General features: G+C 41.9%; 2 protein-coding genes across 5 annotated transcripts in view; both read left to right on the top strand.

Moving 5' to 3' along the window:
• The window catches only part of fynb (FYN proto-oncogene, Src family tyrosine kinase b), a 73,602-nt gene extending 68,849 nt beyond the window's left edge, over positions 1-4,753 (top strand). For all 4 annotated transcript variants that reach the window (XM_032585124.1, XM_032585121.1, XM_032585120.1 and 1 more), the window contains 3 exons: positions 138-291; positions 2,220-2,351; positions 3,903-4,753. In XM_032585124.1, the coding sequence (XP_032441015.1) occupies positions 138-291; positions 2,220-2,351; positions 3,903-4,111 (495 nt within the window). In that variant the 3' untranslated portion in view covers positions 4,112-4,753. The remainder of the gene's footprint in view (positions 1-137; positions 292-2,219; positions 2,352-3,902) is intronic.
• A 137-nt stretch (positions 4,754-4,890) lies between these two features.
• LOC116734022 (probable G-protein coupled receptor 139) lies at positions 4,891-12,699 on the top strand. Its single transcript, XM_032585125.1, has 2 exons — positions 4,891-8,749; positions 9,555-12,699. Exons 1-2 carry the CDS (start codon positions 8,671-8,673, stop codon positions 10,562-10,564), a joined length of 1,089 nt encoding a protein of 362 aa, XP_032441016.1. The 5' UTR covers positions 4,891-8,670; the 3' UTR covers positions 10,565-12,699.
• Positions 12,700-16,408: the final 3,709 nt, after the last annotated feature.

Raw genomic sequence — 16,408 nt, 5'->3', positions numbered from 1 at the left:
AGTGTGGCGACTGTTTAAGCTCCAAATCCAGAATCAAAGTCATGCAGATAACCCTGTTGCTTTAGCACCTCTTTCCACCACAGTTTTTTTTCCTTCCACTCAACTTTCCAATGCATTTTTCCCCCTCTGTTCTTCAGGTGGCAGCAGGCATGGCCTACATCGAGAGGATGAACTACATCCACAGAGACCTGCGCTCGGCTAACATCCTGGTGGGAGACAACCTGGTGTGTAAGATCGCCGACTTCGGCCTGGCCCGGCTAATCGAGGACAACGAGTACACGGCCCGGCAAGGTGGGGCTCCCCTCCCCACCCCGCTCACGCTGTCACACACACCACAGCAGCCTGACTGTGTGCAGGAAATCCACTTAGAGAGATAAACACACAGCACACCCACTGCAGATCTCAGTAGTTCCTCACAGCTCCACAGAACCAGAACCTCCTCCTTACCTCAGCTCAGAAGGCCAGGGATCTGGCTGATCAGGGAGTGAACATATTTTACAAGCCTTTTAGTAGGATGAACTTTTTTAGCTTTAGTCATCGGGTCTTTCTCCTGAACGCTGTTAGAATAAGGGAGAAAAACAAGCGGTTAAGTTTAACACTGGCAGCATAAAGTACATCCAGTCCTGCTTCTGGAAACACAACCTAAAACAGATGAAGTCATTTTACTGAACACATGTTCTTCATCCTGAAGACTCCCACCTACAACACGGCTGGCATTCAGCCCACATGTTGGGCAAGTTGGACATGTTGGAAGCAACAGAAACTTAAAGGGGTGGTATTCTATTAAAGCTACTTTTTGAGTTTTTCATCATGTCATCATGTTATTATCATCAAAATCATACTTGGAGTGTTGCTTTGATCCTTTAATGCATGTTTGAGGAATCCTTCAATCTCCATGGCAACGACTCAGCTCTGCAAAATACGTAGTTTAACCCAGCGGCTCCTTCTCAGAGCTGCAGTTTCCAAGCTTCTGAGCTTCCGCTTCACAGAGCAGCTCTTCTTCCGCTCAGCTCCTCCAGCAGCAATTAGCAAACACCTGATGGAACTGCAGAGCTGCTTCTCAGCGCAGTGCTGATAAAAACGTTGTTAAAGGGTTAGTAGAGGAGCCATGTTGTGATGACTTCCTGAAGGCAGAGTGGGAGAAAGAGCAGGAGTTTTTAAAGGGACAGAGGCCCAATTTGAAGCCAAAGGTAAATTTCTTTTAAGTCATATTTGATATATAGAAGTTTAACATAGTTACTTTATTCTGTTATAAAATGGCACAATGTACCTAGAAAATACGGAATTCTGCCTGTTTAAGAAATCAGAGTGTTAATTTTTTTTCAGTTTGACCTCAAGTGTGCAAAAACACACAGCAGACGCTACGCCTTCATTGTTGATCAGAAATAGATCAGTGATTGATGAACATGGAGCAGCAGCTTGTAGAATCAGACTGAGCTTCAGTCTGTCAGTGAGCTCTGTCCTTCTGTCTGCTCTTCCTATACATTTCATCCCCTTTAAAGTTCTTCCCACCTCTGCTGTTCTGCCATCACAAAGCACCTTGGTAATTATGCATTCCACTAAACTTTTACTCATTTCCTCTTGTGACTCTCACAGGCTTCAGTATGATGTAGAGCCATTAGCTTAGATTTTTTTTATTTTTAAAATGTTTTTACAGATAAAAATCTGAAAAGTGTGGCATACATTCGTGTTCAGTCCGTAGAACCAACGTTTACTAGCAGAACAGCTGCAGGTCTTTTGGAAGCTTTTCATGCTTTACCACCTGATTTTTACATCTAGAGCCAGGTCCATATGCTCACAGCTTCATTTGTCTCTCTAAGTTTCACTGAGGTATCAGTGTTTTTTTTCTGCGTTGCCCTGGCAACCTGTCTGAATCCTGTGACATAGAATGCTGTAAAAGACTCTCGAGTTGTTTAGAGCCTCTAACAGCTTTTCTAACTGCAGTCTCCCCCACAGCATGATGCTGCCACCATCATGCTGCACTATGGAGACGTTGCGTTCAGGGAACTCGGTCTCCTGCAGACGGGACTTCTCCCGGTTTTGCTTCAGTAATGACTTTCTTACTTCCCTATAGGTCAGATTTGTGGAGTTCTCCAGCAATAGTTGTGTCAAAGTTTGTGTCGGCTGCTCATGTCGGAGCGTGTTGGTTGAAGGGATGGAAGATAGTTCTGTGTGAAAACGATTTTATATGATCTGTTGGGTTTTTGTTTTGTTTTCAGGAGCAAAGTTTCCCATCAAGTGGACGGCCCCGGAGGCGGCGCTGTACGGCCGCTTCACCATCAAGTCAGACGTTTGGTCGTTCGGCATCCTGCTGACGGAGCTGGTGACAAAGGGCCGCGTGCCGTACCCAGGTGAGAACTCTCAGCCTGCCGCGCCGCCTTCATTGATCTGTGGTGATGAAGGACAAGCCTGTCCGGTTCAGAACACAGAGCTGTTACTAAAGCACACACTGGTCCATCTGGCCCTTCCTGCTCTTTGTGGGAGTAAAAGCTTCCTTTCAGCCTGGCTAACCTTTGTCTCGGTGCCAGAGGAAGACGGGGAGATAACGGCTAATTGCCGCCGCTGGCCTCTGAGACAACCTCATGTCCAACAGAGAGGAGGAGATGGCACAGTCTGTCCTGAGGTTGGCTGAGTGTCAATCAAGCTGGGAGGTGGAAGGTTGGATGACTGGGTTGGTTGGTGGGCCTGGGGGTTCTGGGAGGTCTGTGGGAGGGGGGTGTCATGTTTGTCTGGATAATGTTGTCTGACTGACTGTTCCACAGGCTGAGGTGATGAAGGTTAGCACACACAGCTACTGGTTCATTAAGAGGCTCTGATGATCCGTGATGAAACATCCAGCCATCATTCAGTAGAACTCGACTTGCCCTGCAGGTCCGGTTCTACACAGAGTTCTACACAGAGCACACAGAGTTCTACACAGAGTTCTACATGTTGATGCAACTCAATTATTATCGTTTCCAGTCAGAAAAAACAAGAACAATCTAAATCTAAACACAGAGGGTTCCCTCAGGGGGGCCCACTGGGGGCCATGGCCACCCCTCACACAGGACATAAATGTGAAGTCCAATCAATAAAACAAATACATATTTTTTATTATTGTTGGTTGGTTTGGGGTTCCTCCCTAATTCTTTTTTGTCCTGGTTCGGCCACGCTTGTCATATAATGGAGAGTGTTGCTATCGACTGGTATGCTAACAGTAGTTAGCACCGCAACAATTAGCACATCAGCTCAGACATGGTGCCATTCATAGATCTTCCCAGGCAAATCAAAGCCACTCCAGTCAAACTGATTAAATGAGAACATTCTTAATAATTAGCTACAGGTGTGTTGTGTTGCTCCTTCATCTGCCCTGCTCTGGACCGTCAGTGAAAATAGAATTTTCCGTTGGCTGCTGTAATTCCACTGACTGAACAAATTAAAGTTGTTTTTACATGTTTGACCAAACCGGTGAAGCTGTTGGTGTGTGTCAGTGTGCTGTGCTGGTGTATTTATCAAATAAATGAAATTGAGTACATTTATGTATTTATGTATGTAAAAAAAGAAACATTTTCAGTCAGTTCAGTTCTGTGTCGTATCGGTATCGGCTGATACTAAACCTCCGATATCTGAATCTGTATCGGTAGTGAAACAGTGGATCAGTTCATCTCTAGTTTGCAGAGGAACGCTGAGTCCTGCAACACCACAGATTCATATTCCCTCATGTCTTTCTATCATATTGCTCTTCTGAACACCTGATCTGCAGGATTCAGAGAATGTTGGTGTGTTTTACTGCTGACTGGTTGTTTGCTCACGCGATCGGGTTGCCCGGGAGACCTGATAACGGCCCGTTTGAACGGCCTTAACATGTGGATCAGCTCAGGAGCCTGTGTCTGGCCTCACTCTGCTCTCGTTTGGCTCCCCAGGCATGAACAACCGTGAGGTTCTGGAGCAGGTGGAGCGGGGCTACCGGATGCCGTGCCCCCAGGACTGCCCCAGCTCGCTGCACGAGCTCATGCTGCAGTGCTGGAAGAAGGACGCCGAGGAGAGGCCTACCTTCGAGTACCTGCAGGCCTTCTTGGAGGACTACTTCACAGCCACCGAGCCTCAGTACCAGCCTGGGGATAACCTCTAAACACCCGCCGTCCCCACCCAAAAAAAAAGACAAAAAAAACACCCGCTGTCCCCATGTCCTCCCCCTCCAACCCTGCGGCCCTTCAGGGCTCAGGTGGAACTGCTGCTGGGGGCGGGGCTGACTCCAGAAGTACTGTGTTTAAATAAGAAAACCCAACAGACTGTGGAGCAGCCAGGCTTCTAGTTCCAGGGATCTGTTCAGCTTCCTCAGCTCAACTCGAGCCTCTCAGATTTTCCTTCCTGCAAAAAAAACAAAACAAAAAAACCCGACTCTCTGACTCCCCGGGTGTCTGAACCCGGCAGATGAAGGCTCACAAACTGAAGTGGGACGTGGGAGGTGAGGGGGTTGAGTAGAGGGGAGCGCTCATGCAAAGAAATAACCTGTATTCTCTGTAAATAAGAAAAGCTTGTTTTAGTTTGTCTGCCTCTGTTCCAGATTTTATTTTCTCCTGCGCAAAAATAATTATGAAAAGAAAAACAGCAGGGAGAGGAGCAGCGAGCAGCGCATGGATCAGGCAGAAGCTCCAGTGTTATTTTTTAAGATTAAATCTGATTCCTCATTCTATTTTTTTTTCTGTCTGGAAAGAAAAAAATCCTCCCGTAAATCATGGCTTCATTACAGAAGAGGATTTAGGGCCGCTGGGAAAAAAAAAAAATTCTGACTTTTTTTAGATTAAAGTGGAAATTCTGAGGGAAAAAGTCAGAATTTTGAGGTTAAAGTCATAATTTTTTATTTTTATTTTTTTGAGTGGGCCTAATCTTTGTGCTTCATCCCTATTTGTATTTTGATTATTTTTTTTCTTGTAGAAGCGCACAGAGCTTCAAGAAGTTCTGTGCGCTCCTTAATGACGATTATGTTTCTACCAATCACAGCTCGGCCGTGCTGCTTCTTCTCTTTCTGCTCTTTGGACCATGTGTGAGCAAAGAGGAGTCTGCACATGTTCTTCTTATTATTTAAGTGTTCCTTTTTTCTTCTTCTTCTTCTTCTTTTGGTACAGCTTGGAGAGAGTTCCCATCTTCTCCAGCTGCTGAGCCCAAACCAGTTCACCTGCTGAGTTACTTCTTTCTGCTCTCCTTGTATTATTCAGAGTCTTTGTTCCAGGTGGTTCTTTAAAGACGTGGTTGTAATGTTGAGTCGGGAAAACTCGGGGACCAATTCAGGTAAAGTGCGAAGAAGTCTGAATGTGGAACCAGTAGAAATGAGGATTCAGCCCAGAGACGCTGAATAGTCCTCTGTTTTTATCTTCAGTTGTACAGCTGAATGATTTATAAGTGTGGCTAACCTCACTCCTTTGTATCTGACATTTCCATTTTTTAACATTTCTTGTTTTGTTAAGTTGGTGATTTTTTTTTTCTTTTCTTTTTTTTTTGGCGTTTGGAATTCAGAAAAGACAAATAAACATTTTACACTCTTTCTGAGACTCATTTCTGACTGGAATTACATCTGAAACCACATCTGTACACATACTGGATAAAAACGAAATGATTTCAGATGAAATTGGACTAAACTTTCTCAAATTTATTTCAGTAAAGATGACCAAAATAATTTGGCTTTGCTAAATGACCAGACAGAGAATCTTCTTAAACTTTCTTTAGATTAAAAACTGACAGTCTTTTCTGATCAGTCTGCAGTCTTTTCCCCTCACACACATTTTCCCTTCCCTCAAATGACTCATATTCCGCCTGGCGGACCGCAAAAGTTGGGAGAAAACAGCTGTTCAATAATAACTAAATACATTTTTTGAAAATGCTATTCTTTGTTACTTGTTCATTACCCAATTATTGTAAACATAATCACAATGTAATACTTTAACCTTTTCTAATTCTGCAGCTAAAATTTAACCAAAGTATGATTAAACTAATACTACTATAACTACAAAAAAACTAAACAATATTTAGTAACTGACACACTCTAAAAGGAACTAAAACTAAGATAATTAGACAAACAAAAAGTCAAAATGAAATAAAACTAAACCATAATAAAAACCCCAAAACTATTCTAACCCTGAACCCAAACCTCAAACACCCTGCGATCACAGCAATTAATCATCTAAACTAATAATCATGGAGTCCTTAAAGGGACTTTTCTGTATTTCTCAATTAGTAACATAAAATCCTTCATTTAAAAGATAAGTGTCATCAGGCAAGCAGGCATTTTAACACTTTAAGGGTCATAAAACCGTTCATGCAATGGTTTGAGAACACCATTCATGTGGAATAACAGCCTGCTCTCACTTATCTATATGCACCATGAGGATATTTTCCATGTGTGTGAAGGGTCAGAATGTGCTAAGTGACGCCTTTGGCAACCCTGTTACCCGGGTACTGTTGCAGAACTGCTTGGGTTTGGCTTTCTAACAGTTTTGTTTCCTGTCAAAACAAAATACAAGTTATTTGAAAATGATATTGATGATTTAACATAAATCTCCAAGCTTCTGTGTTGAAGCTGTAGGAGTCATAAAAGAAAATGGGAATTTTCCCTGCTTTGCCACTCGTCAGGCATGCTGGTTCCCTCCTGCACTGTTTGACCTTGTTTGACAGCCTGTTGACCGGCGCCATCTTTACATCTTGTTCCAGTATCTATTCCAAAGTCAAAGTTTCCCAAGCAACAGGGAATCAGGCTCTCTGGTTGAAACACACTATGTAATCAAGAGTGGCCAATCAATGTGCTTCCAACTTGCTTGTCTTTCTCAACCTGCCCAGCCCTCCTCTGACCAATAGCTTAAGGAGAAGTAATCATTTCTTGTGTAATCCTGTGGGGGTCCACCAGGAGCATGGGGTACCAGGCCATCATGAGAGTTGGACTCCACCAACATTGCTCTTTGCCACAGATTTCTAGGTACAGACAGGGAGTTGAGGGAGCCCACTTTGGTGGCTTTAGGAGCACGTCTCTTTGCAGATGTGCAGATGATTATGATTCACAACTTTCGCTGATATAGTTTTCAGCCAAGTGTCAAGTGACCAGAATCTGTGTTTCTAAATCTGAGACCGTGGTCTCGAGCCAGAAAAAGGTAGAATTCCTTCTTCAGGTTCTGGAAGAAGTCCTACCCCAAGTGGAGGAGTTTATGTATGTCTAGGTCTTGTTAATAAATTATGGAAAACATAGAGCGGTAGATAGGCAGGCGGATTGTTGCTCCAAGTGCTGTAGCGGTCTGTGGTGGAGACGAGAGAGCTGAGTCAAAAAGTGAATCTCTCCATTCGGTCGATCTGTGTTCTACCCTCATCTATGGCTACGAGCTCTGGGTCATCACAGAACAAGACTGCAGATACAATGAGCTTTCTGCTGGGTGTCTGGGCTCTCTCTTAGAGTTAGGATGAGAAGCTCAGTCAGCAGGAGGAACAGGAGTAGAGCTGCTGCTTCTCCACATCGAGCGGAGCCAGTTGAGGTGGCTCAGGCATCTTGTTAGCCTGCTGCATGGACGCCTCCCTGGTGAGGTGTTTAAGGTACATCCCACCTGGAACAGACCCAGAGCAAGACCCAGGTCACCCTGGAGGGATGATGGAGCTGGCCCAAAGGTATGGGAGAGTCTGGGTCTCTCAGCTCAGACTGCTGCCCTGGCAACCCGACCAAAGATAAGATGAAGATAATTGATGGATAGTTTTCAATAGTGCTATATACTGTATATCAAAGTGATTTTTTTTTTGTTGCCAATATCATCTTTTGACAAGAAAAAGATTGGTGATTTTTTATTTTCCAAAGCCATTTTTGGTAAAAAAATAAATAAATAAATAAATAAAAATACTTAGGCTGTTATTTTAAGAAGGTGGCAATATTTCCTTCTGTATCCTGGGAAAAATATGGCTAGCTCCCCAGAATCTCTGGATCCATCAGACTCACAGTATCAAATAAAACCTCCACCATAAACACATGGCTCACTCTACCATTCTGTCTCCATGGTCATTAGCATCAGGTGAGGATCAGTTTGGGAACATTCTCCTCCATTCACATTTCATAAAGAGAATGAATCCCTCCTTCTTCAGTCTGTTAGATCCCTCCTTCTGTTTAGCAAAGCCTGGTCCATATGGAGCCATAATCAGCCTGGCTGTACCTTTTGTGCAAGACTCTTTTATGGCAGGAGCTTAGCTAGACGGAGCACCGCCTGAGATCCAACAGGTTTGACTGATTTAAAACAATTAGAGATTAAAAAGTAGGAATGTTGTTTTTGGTTGATCAGCCAGCTTTGGTTAAGGTGACAATAACGGTGTTATTTGACTATTTTTCTACTGTTTTTGTGTAACAAAGCCAGGTGATCAAATTCCCAGGTAGAGCAGCCAAAAATCTCTGCTAGGAGAATTTACTCCACTGCTTCCTCCTCATTAGTCACTGACAGATGAAATTAACAGTAGAATATCAGCATATTTACAAAACTACTTATGAGTCATCAGCTAAATATTCTTTCAATTCATAAGAATATACAGTGTCTTAGATTACGGCTCAGTAAGAGCCCGTGTTTATGTTCATAAATTTAGCATTTAAATTTTTCAGTAATATGACTGTATGTAGTTCATTTATTCTTACTGGCTTTATTGCAGGGATTACATGTATGAAGTGGATGAATCATGGAGGGAGCCAGCATCTCTGTGTTTGTCACCATGCAGAAAATCTACTACCCGTTGCTTTGCATCGTGGGTATTCCAGGTTTGTCGTCATTTCTTAAAGCCTATAGATTTATTACACACAGAGCGGTGTGTTTCAAATGTTTACTTCTTTTTAATCTGATGATCGTGGCTTATAGATAACAAAACTCAAGCTTCAGTTCCACAGAAAATGTGATTATTCCATAATGATTCAAGTTGTCTTGTTGTAAGAAAAGTATTGCATCGTATTAAGCAGAAGAATAATTCAAATGGGGAATAAATATAATTTCATGCCATTGACTTACATGTCAATGATATGTAAGTCAGTTGCTAATTGTGTCATGATGGCCCTTTAACTGAAACTGACTGTTAAGGGACATATAGTTGCTAAAATTCAAACCGAAATTTGAGTTTTGACAGTGACAGTTAAGGTTTTTTTATTATGTAATATTCTATTTTATTATTTCATTGTTTGTTCATTGGAAGTTGGAATTTTGGGATTTTCATTAACTGAGTTATGATCAGCTAAATAAAACATTTAAAAAATAAACGCTTGAAGTATATGAATAACTGCCAGCTTATAGTTTGCATTATGTTACTCTCTACATTACTTTGTTCTAACTGCAGACATAAACAGATTATTTATAACTAATATTTACAAGGTTATTGCTGTGGAATGTTATAGTGTCAAAACAAGAAATATAAATTGAAAAGAATAACCTGAAAAACATTTTAAGAATTATTCATTTAAAGTAAAGAACAATCTGCTTTTGAATACAGGGTCAACAGAATTCCAGAAATAAAATAAAGGGCATTGATGAGCTGAGGTAAACAACACGGCTTTTTGGTTTTGTGTTTTCTTCCAGCAAACCTCTTCACGTTCTATATGATCTGTTTTCGTAAATGTGGGATGTCCAACACGGCCATCGTTTACCTGAGCTGTCTGGCTATTGTGGACACCTTCTATGTAGTGTGGGTTATACTTCTGGACCTGACTCTGACCTTTTGGACTGTGCAGCCCTTCTGGCACTCCAACCCATGGTGTGGTATTCTTGGATTCCTACAGTATGGCTCCCTCTACAGCTCCTCCTGGATTGTGGTGGTGTTCACCATTGAACGCTACCTTGTCCTCAGAAGCACGGCTTCCAAACAGAATTTTTCTCAAACATGGGACACTAAAATGTTCTGCACAGCTATAGTGCTGCTGTCCCACCTGGTGTCAGTGCCAATGGGTTGGATCAACATTGTCACACCTGTAAACCTAACAGTGCACGGAGAGAACATGACACTCCCTCGCTGTCGATATCGCAATCATACCTATTCTACAGTTATAGTCTGGATAGCTACCTTTCTCTCTGGAGGAATCCCCATTGTGCTGGTCATCATCTTCAACTACCTCATTGGGTACCATCTGTGCCGGGCCAGCAACCTCTTCACTAAGGAGGAACGGCGCATCATGTATGGAAGGAACACCAGAGGTACACTGACAAGAACCATTTTCATCCTGGGGACTGTCTCTGTGGCCTTTGTCGTGCTTAGTCTTCCTCGCTTTGTCACATATTGCATCCTGAGGACCAGGTACAATGATGAAAGCTTCAACAGGAACGACTACAGCATTCCAATCAACGTAGCCGGGGACGTAGCTAACATGCTCCAGAACCTCAACTCTACCACCAACTTCCTGCTCTACTGCATGGTCAGCCACCGCTTCAGACAGGAGCTGGTACAGGCTATGACCTGCAAGGCAAAGGCCCGCGAGCTGAGTACTCTCCTGAACCACACTACAATGAAAGTTTTCTCTGTTGTAAATCATAAGGCGTCACTATCCAGCAGCCCTGTGACTGTGGTGTTAACCAGTCTGAAACAGACAGAATAGAATAGAACTTAATTCCATTGAATTTTGGCCTTCATAGACTCGATATCTATGATGCTACCATTAGGATGCTAACATGGATTTTTATCCAGTCCTCCAATCTTGTCCTATGACGCAATAACTTAAATTACAAGACGCTTGGACATCTAGTAGACCCAAGACAAGATTAATGGTTGTATCACAATGGGATTATGATAGCCAGACAGTTGCTAGAGAGACCAACTGACTGTGAAACAGTGAGTATAGGCCACCAGACACTGAGCATGCTTCGTTAACACCTGACAAAGTTTGATGGGGTTACACTTTGGGTTGCCCTGAGGATGCCTGTACCAGGTAATGCCAAAAATGTAATGACTTACAGCGCAATGCAGATTTGCTTAATATTTCTGGATGAACTCAAACATTGGCTCCAACATCGAGCCACCATGTTGCTTGTGCATCCAACATGCTAGGCTATTGAACACCGCTTCCTGACATCATGTAGATCCACATTCCTAATATCTTCAAACTTTGTCAAGTGCTAGTATTGAAGTCTCAAACAAGCATGTGGCACCGTCTGAAAATCACACTGAGTCCAGCAGTGTGATTTTCACTGACTGTTGGAGTCTTTGGCTGTCTCTTTCTGCCCTCTGATTCTTGTTCTAGACATGCAACCTCCAACTTCTGAAAAATGTTGAAAGTTGCATTAACCTCCAAACGGGTGTACTTTTCTAATCCTGGCTTTCTATACTCCATCCTTGGTCTACATATGTACCAAATTATGTCCAAATCAAATCATTTGTTTTGTGGATGCCTTGACTGTTCGATCAGGTGGTAATTTCGTTAATCAGCCTGAAGTGTATGACAACATATATGTTTAACTTCACTGTTTTTATGTGTAGTTGTAGTTTGAAAATATTAGCATAATATGCTAAAGCAGGGCTTTTCAAAGTGTAGGGGACGCCTCGCTTCATGAAGGGAAAGTAAGAGGAGAGGGAGAGTTCTTTAGGGACTTGAGGAAAATAAATAAACCAGAAAAAGTAACTGCAAACATTTAGCCAACTTCGCCAAGCCTACACCAGAAGAAAAATGAAACAATTTTTAGTACCTGAAGTATCATGACTAAGGAGACAGAGTCTGGGCCAAGCAAAAATGAAGGAGGAAGTATGACGATAATTATTTGAAGTTGGGATTTTGATGTCTAGGATCTGAAGATGCTCCACTGCTGCAGTGAGTTTGTTTTTTGTTACAGGAAGCTAAATGAACTACAGTCACATCAGAGTAGTTCCTACTTTTAGTGCTTTTAACATTGTGTGGTGCCCAACAACATCAAATGGAACCTGGAGCATCTAGAATACAAAAAGCAGAAAGTTTATTGTTTGGGGAAGGAGCTGTTAGCTTCGCTCTCTGAGAGGGCGCTAGCTCTCCCACACTTTGAAAACCTGTGAGCTGAAGTATTTCTGATAGTAACATTTTGCATGGCTAAAACTGTTAACCTGTGTGTTGTTAAGAGTTTATTCAGGCTCTTCCGTAGATCATTGAACATAATAAAAGGAACTGGAGATTGTCTTGTTGCTGAATAAAACGTGGTTTCAGTCACTTCATTTTGTCCAAGTTGAAATTTCCATTCATCTTAAAACAGGCCATTTACCAGTATGAAGGCATACGAAAGTTTTAACATGTTACAATTTTAAAGTTTAAACATTTCTGTCATATATTTTAAAGCTGCAGTATGTAACTTTTATAAACAATATGAGTTTTTACATATTTGTTGAAACTGTCAACATGTCACAGTAGTGTAACACAAGACAGATGTGAAAAAATTGAGCTCCTCCATATGGTTCTACTGCCTTCTGCAGACATACACAGCTTGATCAGAAACAACCAATCAGAGCCAGGAGGAGGGTCTTAATGCTGTCACGCTGTCAATCATGCTCATGTATTCTCTGCAGCTGTGTAAATGGCAGAAAAAACTCACCATTCCAGGAAAACTGTTTATCCATCATCATCTAGTCTGAGAATTCACAACAGGCTCTGGTGAGGGGACTAGCTGTAGCCATAGAGCAAGGGGGAGAGTGTTAGTAGCGCATACACCAGGGTGATTGCCAGTGCTTATGTCCTTCTTCTGGCTCTGATTGAGAGTGGTGTATTTCTGCTTTTTTTTTCATTGATTATGTGTCGCATATTATACTGTCATGACATGGTGACAGCTTTATCAAACATGTAAAAAAATATATATATAGTTTATAAAAGTTAGATATTTAAAAATTGTTATAATAACACAAAATACCACAGTACTGTTGCTGCCCACTGCTGGTCGGCATAAGAATCCTGCTCCGTTTTTCTCATACTTACAGACAGGACCAAAATAAAAATATTTCCTTTTATGAAAAACACAGTTATCCATGATATAGAAACTGTAGTTGCTGTCACACTGATCTTACCATCTTACTGTGGACTGTATGCCAGTAGACTGAAAATGATGTGTCTGGTGGATCTATAAATGAGGATAGGAAGAGGGTTTTGTGAAACATCAAGTCCTGTAACGTCTTAACGTGTGTATGTCTTACGTTTGAGTTCTGCTGTGTGGTCACAGAGCATGTTACTCTTCCATGTGGTTACAATCTTGCTTCTTTTGTCATATTAACAGACCAGCTTACAATCTGGCAAACTGGTAAATAAGGTTCAATTAACACACCTGTGTGGTCAGATCACAACGAGTTAAATTCATTTAAAAATCTCTTTCATTTTCATTTTCAAGAATTCGTATCCTAGATACAGTGAAGCATCTGGAAAAAATAACGTGAGACTGTTGTGTTTTAGTCATTTGATTCAAATAATCAAATGCTTATTTGATTAAATGGAGTAACTCTTACAGTCAGTCATGTCTGTTACATGTCCGTATCAGAGTGATGTACATGTGTCATACGTGTTACGTAAGAGCTGCAACTCTGATGTGCCGGAATATTTGACCAATTCCAGAAGCTCCATTGCAGTCTGGCTCATGTGGTAATCATGAACCCAATGTCACATCTGATGCCCATATACCAGTCTTTAGCTTAAGTTAACATGAAGCCACTGGAAATATCATCATCTACTTTTGCATTTAATGCTACAGCATATACAATCTGATCACCATAGGACGACTGCAAATCTGTCATAGATTATCTGGATATATACAAAAGAAAATACCACTACACAGGTATTACATCCCTCACACATCAAAACTGTGACTCAAACATTGCAGCAAAGATCCAAATGATAACATCATTTAATCTCACACAAAGTTATCAAAATGCTTTATTCACCAGAAAGCCTGAAATTTCAAACTGTGGCTTAATGCCTTATTCATTTTATTTACAATTTTCAGACTATTTCGGAGGCCTCAGAATAGTATTTTATTCCCACATGGTCAGCTGAGCCTATATTATAATTATATTATATTATTAAACTTGAAGATAAGGCCATAAAGAGTAACAAACCCAGTTCTGACACAGCAGAATACTGTAATTTCCACCCTGCTTAAAACAGGCTCATGCAAAAGGCCACATACCTGTCATGTTTCCAGCCCTTCAGCTGTGCTGATTGCTCATTGCCCTCACCTGCACTGAGCTGGTCCCTACTTAAACAGCTGCTCGTCACCAGCTCAGTGCGAGATCGTCTGTTGCCACTGTCACAGCTTTCAAGCCTTGTCTCATGTTCCAAAGAGTTTTCTGGTTTCTGGTCCTGCCTGTTTTTGACCACAGAGTTTTGCCTAATCCTTCTGCTGTTGAAAGTCCTGTTGCTAGTGATGGTGAGATGAAGCCTCATGAGGCATTGAACCACTTGAGCCAACTGGTTCGAGAAAGGGTTCATTTCTTGAGGCTTCATGTGCACACGAAACCACCTACTGGCCAGGTGTATAATCACAGCCAGCTGTATCTTAACACATGTGATGCATTGAATTTTTGTCTATTATGGCTCTTGGGAATGACTTCACAAAAGGTGTAGGACAAAATCATTTGTCTACATAAATTATGTATACACATATGTGTATAATAAAATATTGTTTGAATGTATTCTCTGTGTGTAATTATTCCCAAAATAGTAGTGTCATGTGATATGGCATGTTGTGTAATAATGTTTTTCTGTGACTCTAGAAAAATGGCCTGGGCTTAATCAGGCAGAGGACAGTGAAAGTGCTTGTGGAACTAGGGAGGGGTAGTGAATAGGCTAATGCTTGTGTAACTTGGATGATTTCACGCATTTTTATTAAGAAACAACAATTTCTCCACAGTTTTTGGTTTCACACGATTTCTCTTTTTTGACACTACATGGATGAGGTGTTATTATTGTACCCCAACTCCTTGGAGCACAATAAACACCTCACCTTTACAGAAAATAAGAAACAGTGAAAAATACAGTCCCTCATAAGCAAACCTAATGCATCTGCAAATGTTCAGCTCACCTTACCTTGTTAGGGCTTATCAAATCGAAATGTTCCCACATAGGGGAAATCCTCCTCTTTCTCGCCGGCTCCATCCTACTCCTATCCTGTCCTCGCGCTCCTAAATCTCCTATCTATCTATCTCTCTCCTAAACTCTCCAAACACCGAACTAACTGTCTCAAACTAAATAACCACTATCCAAACTCTGCTATCCAAACTATCAAAACTCTATCCACTCTCTCAACTGACCGCAACTCGCCTACAACAACCCACATTTTGAATGGAGCCTGTGGGGTTTTTAAAGCTGTCAAACCCCGCGCCAACATCTGAGCCACTTCCCGAAGCAGTCACGTGGTACAGCCAGGCAGCGAGGCTTCGGACGTCATCGTTTTCGGCTCCTCCCCTAAATGAAGCAAGCCTCGATACGCGCTTTACGGAAACGCCCCCTCCATTACTCGACACACGCCTCGAAGCCTCGGCACATCACGTAACATCACTACCTGTTGCTGAACCCTGCCTGTTTCTGACCCTGCCTCCTGCCTCCTGCCTTCTGGATTTTCATTGCCTGAGACCCTCCCTTGCATGACCCCGGACCGTTTCAAGACTCAGCTTCTGGTTGGTGGATTTTGTCCCTGTCGTCTGTTTGTCCCCCGAACCCCCCCAGATCTCCCCTTGTCCATTTACCCTACCTGCCCCCGGCTGGACTCCTGACCTCTGTGGATCCCCCATCCCTGACTCCACCAGTGTGACCACACCCTTCTACACCAATTACTTTTGTAATAAAACCTTTGGTGAAACATCCTCTTGTTGTGGCTGCGTTTTGGGTTCTGGCTGATTCTGCTTTTAACATTACAATACCTACTTCAAAGACAAGCCAGCACTTAATGTTCCTCAAAATCTCCTTAAGCTTAGATTTCCTAACTCTTCAAAACGGCAGCATGTGTCGCAAGAATGTAAATAGTCAGTGAACTTCAGGAAGGCCTTGTGTGAGTTATTTTCCTGAGGCTGACGCACAGCCTCAGTGTGACAGGAGTAGAATCATAAATTATTCTTATTAAGGTAAACCTGTTTTTAAATTGTTGTTGACGAACTCTAAGCTGACTGGCAAGTTTGTTTTTTGAACCAAAGCAGTTAGTTTATGTTGTGCACTTTGTTTTAATCTTTCTAATATGGTAAAACTTTTATATTTTTAGTGAAGATTGAAGCAAAATAAACTCTCTTTGACTGTATCACTGAGAAAGATATATCCAATAAGTTGTTTTAAAAGTATGGGGTTTTTTTTGTTTGGTTTTTATTAAATTGTTCTTTTCCGTTTAAATATCAGGTGAAACTTTTTGGTGTAAACAGTTACACCTGACAGTGTAGCTGTAGAAACAACCTGATGGGCAGTACTGGACTTATTGCCCAATGCCATTTGCATAAATGGGTCACGAGACTGAAA

Source organism: Xiphophorus hellerii, chromosome 15, assembly GCF_003331165.1.
Source record: "Xiphophorus hellerii strain 12219 chromosome 15, Xiphophorus_hellerii-4.1, whole genome shotgun sequence".
Lineage (NCBI taxonomy): Eukaryota > Metazoa > Chordata > Actinopteri > Cyprinodontiformes > Poeciliidae > Xiphophorus > Xiphophorus hellerii.
This window is presented reverse-complemented; position numbering and strand designations above follow the sequence as displayed.

What these genes read in the sequence shown, in the direction of transcription:
- LOC116734022 (XM_032585125.1), top strand. Translation starts at nt 8,671, where the DNA reads ATGGAGGGAGCCAGCATCTCTGTGTTTGTCACCATGCAGAAAATCTAC. An exon ending in TTGCATCGTGGGTATTCCAG is followed by an intron (nt 8,750 to 9,554) that starts GTTTGTCGTCAT and finishes GTTTTCTTCCAG; the next exon opens with CAAACCTCTTCACGTTCTAT.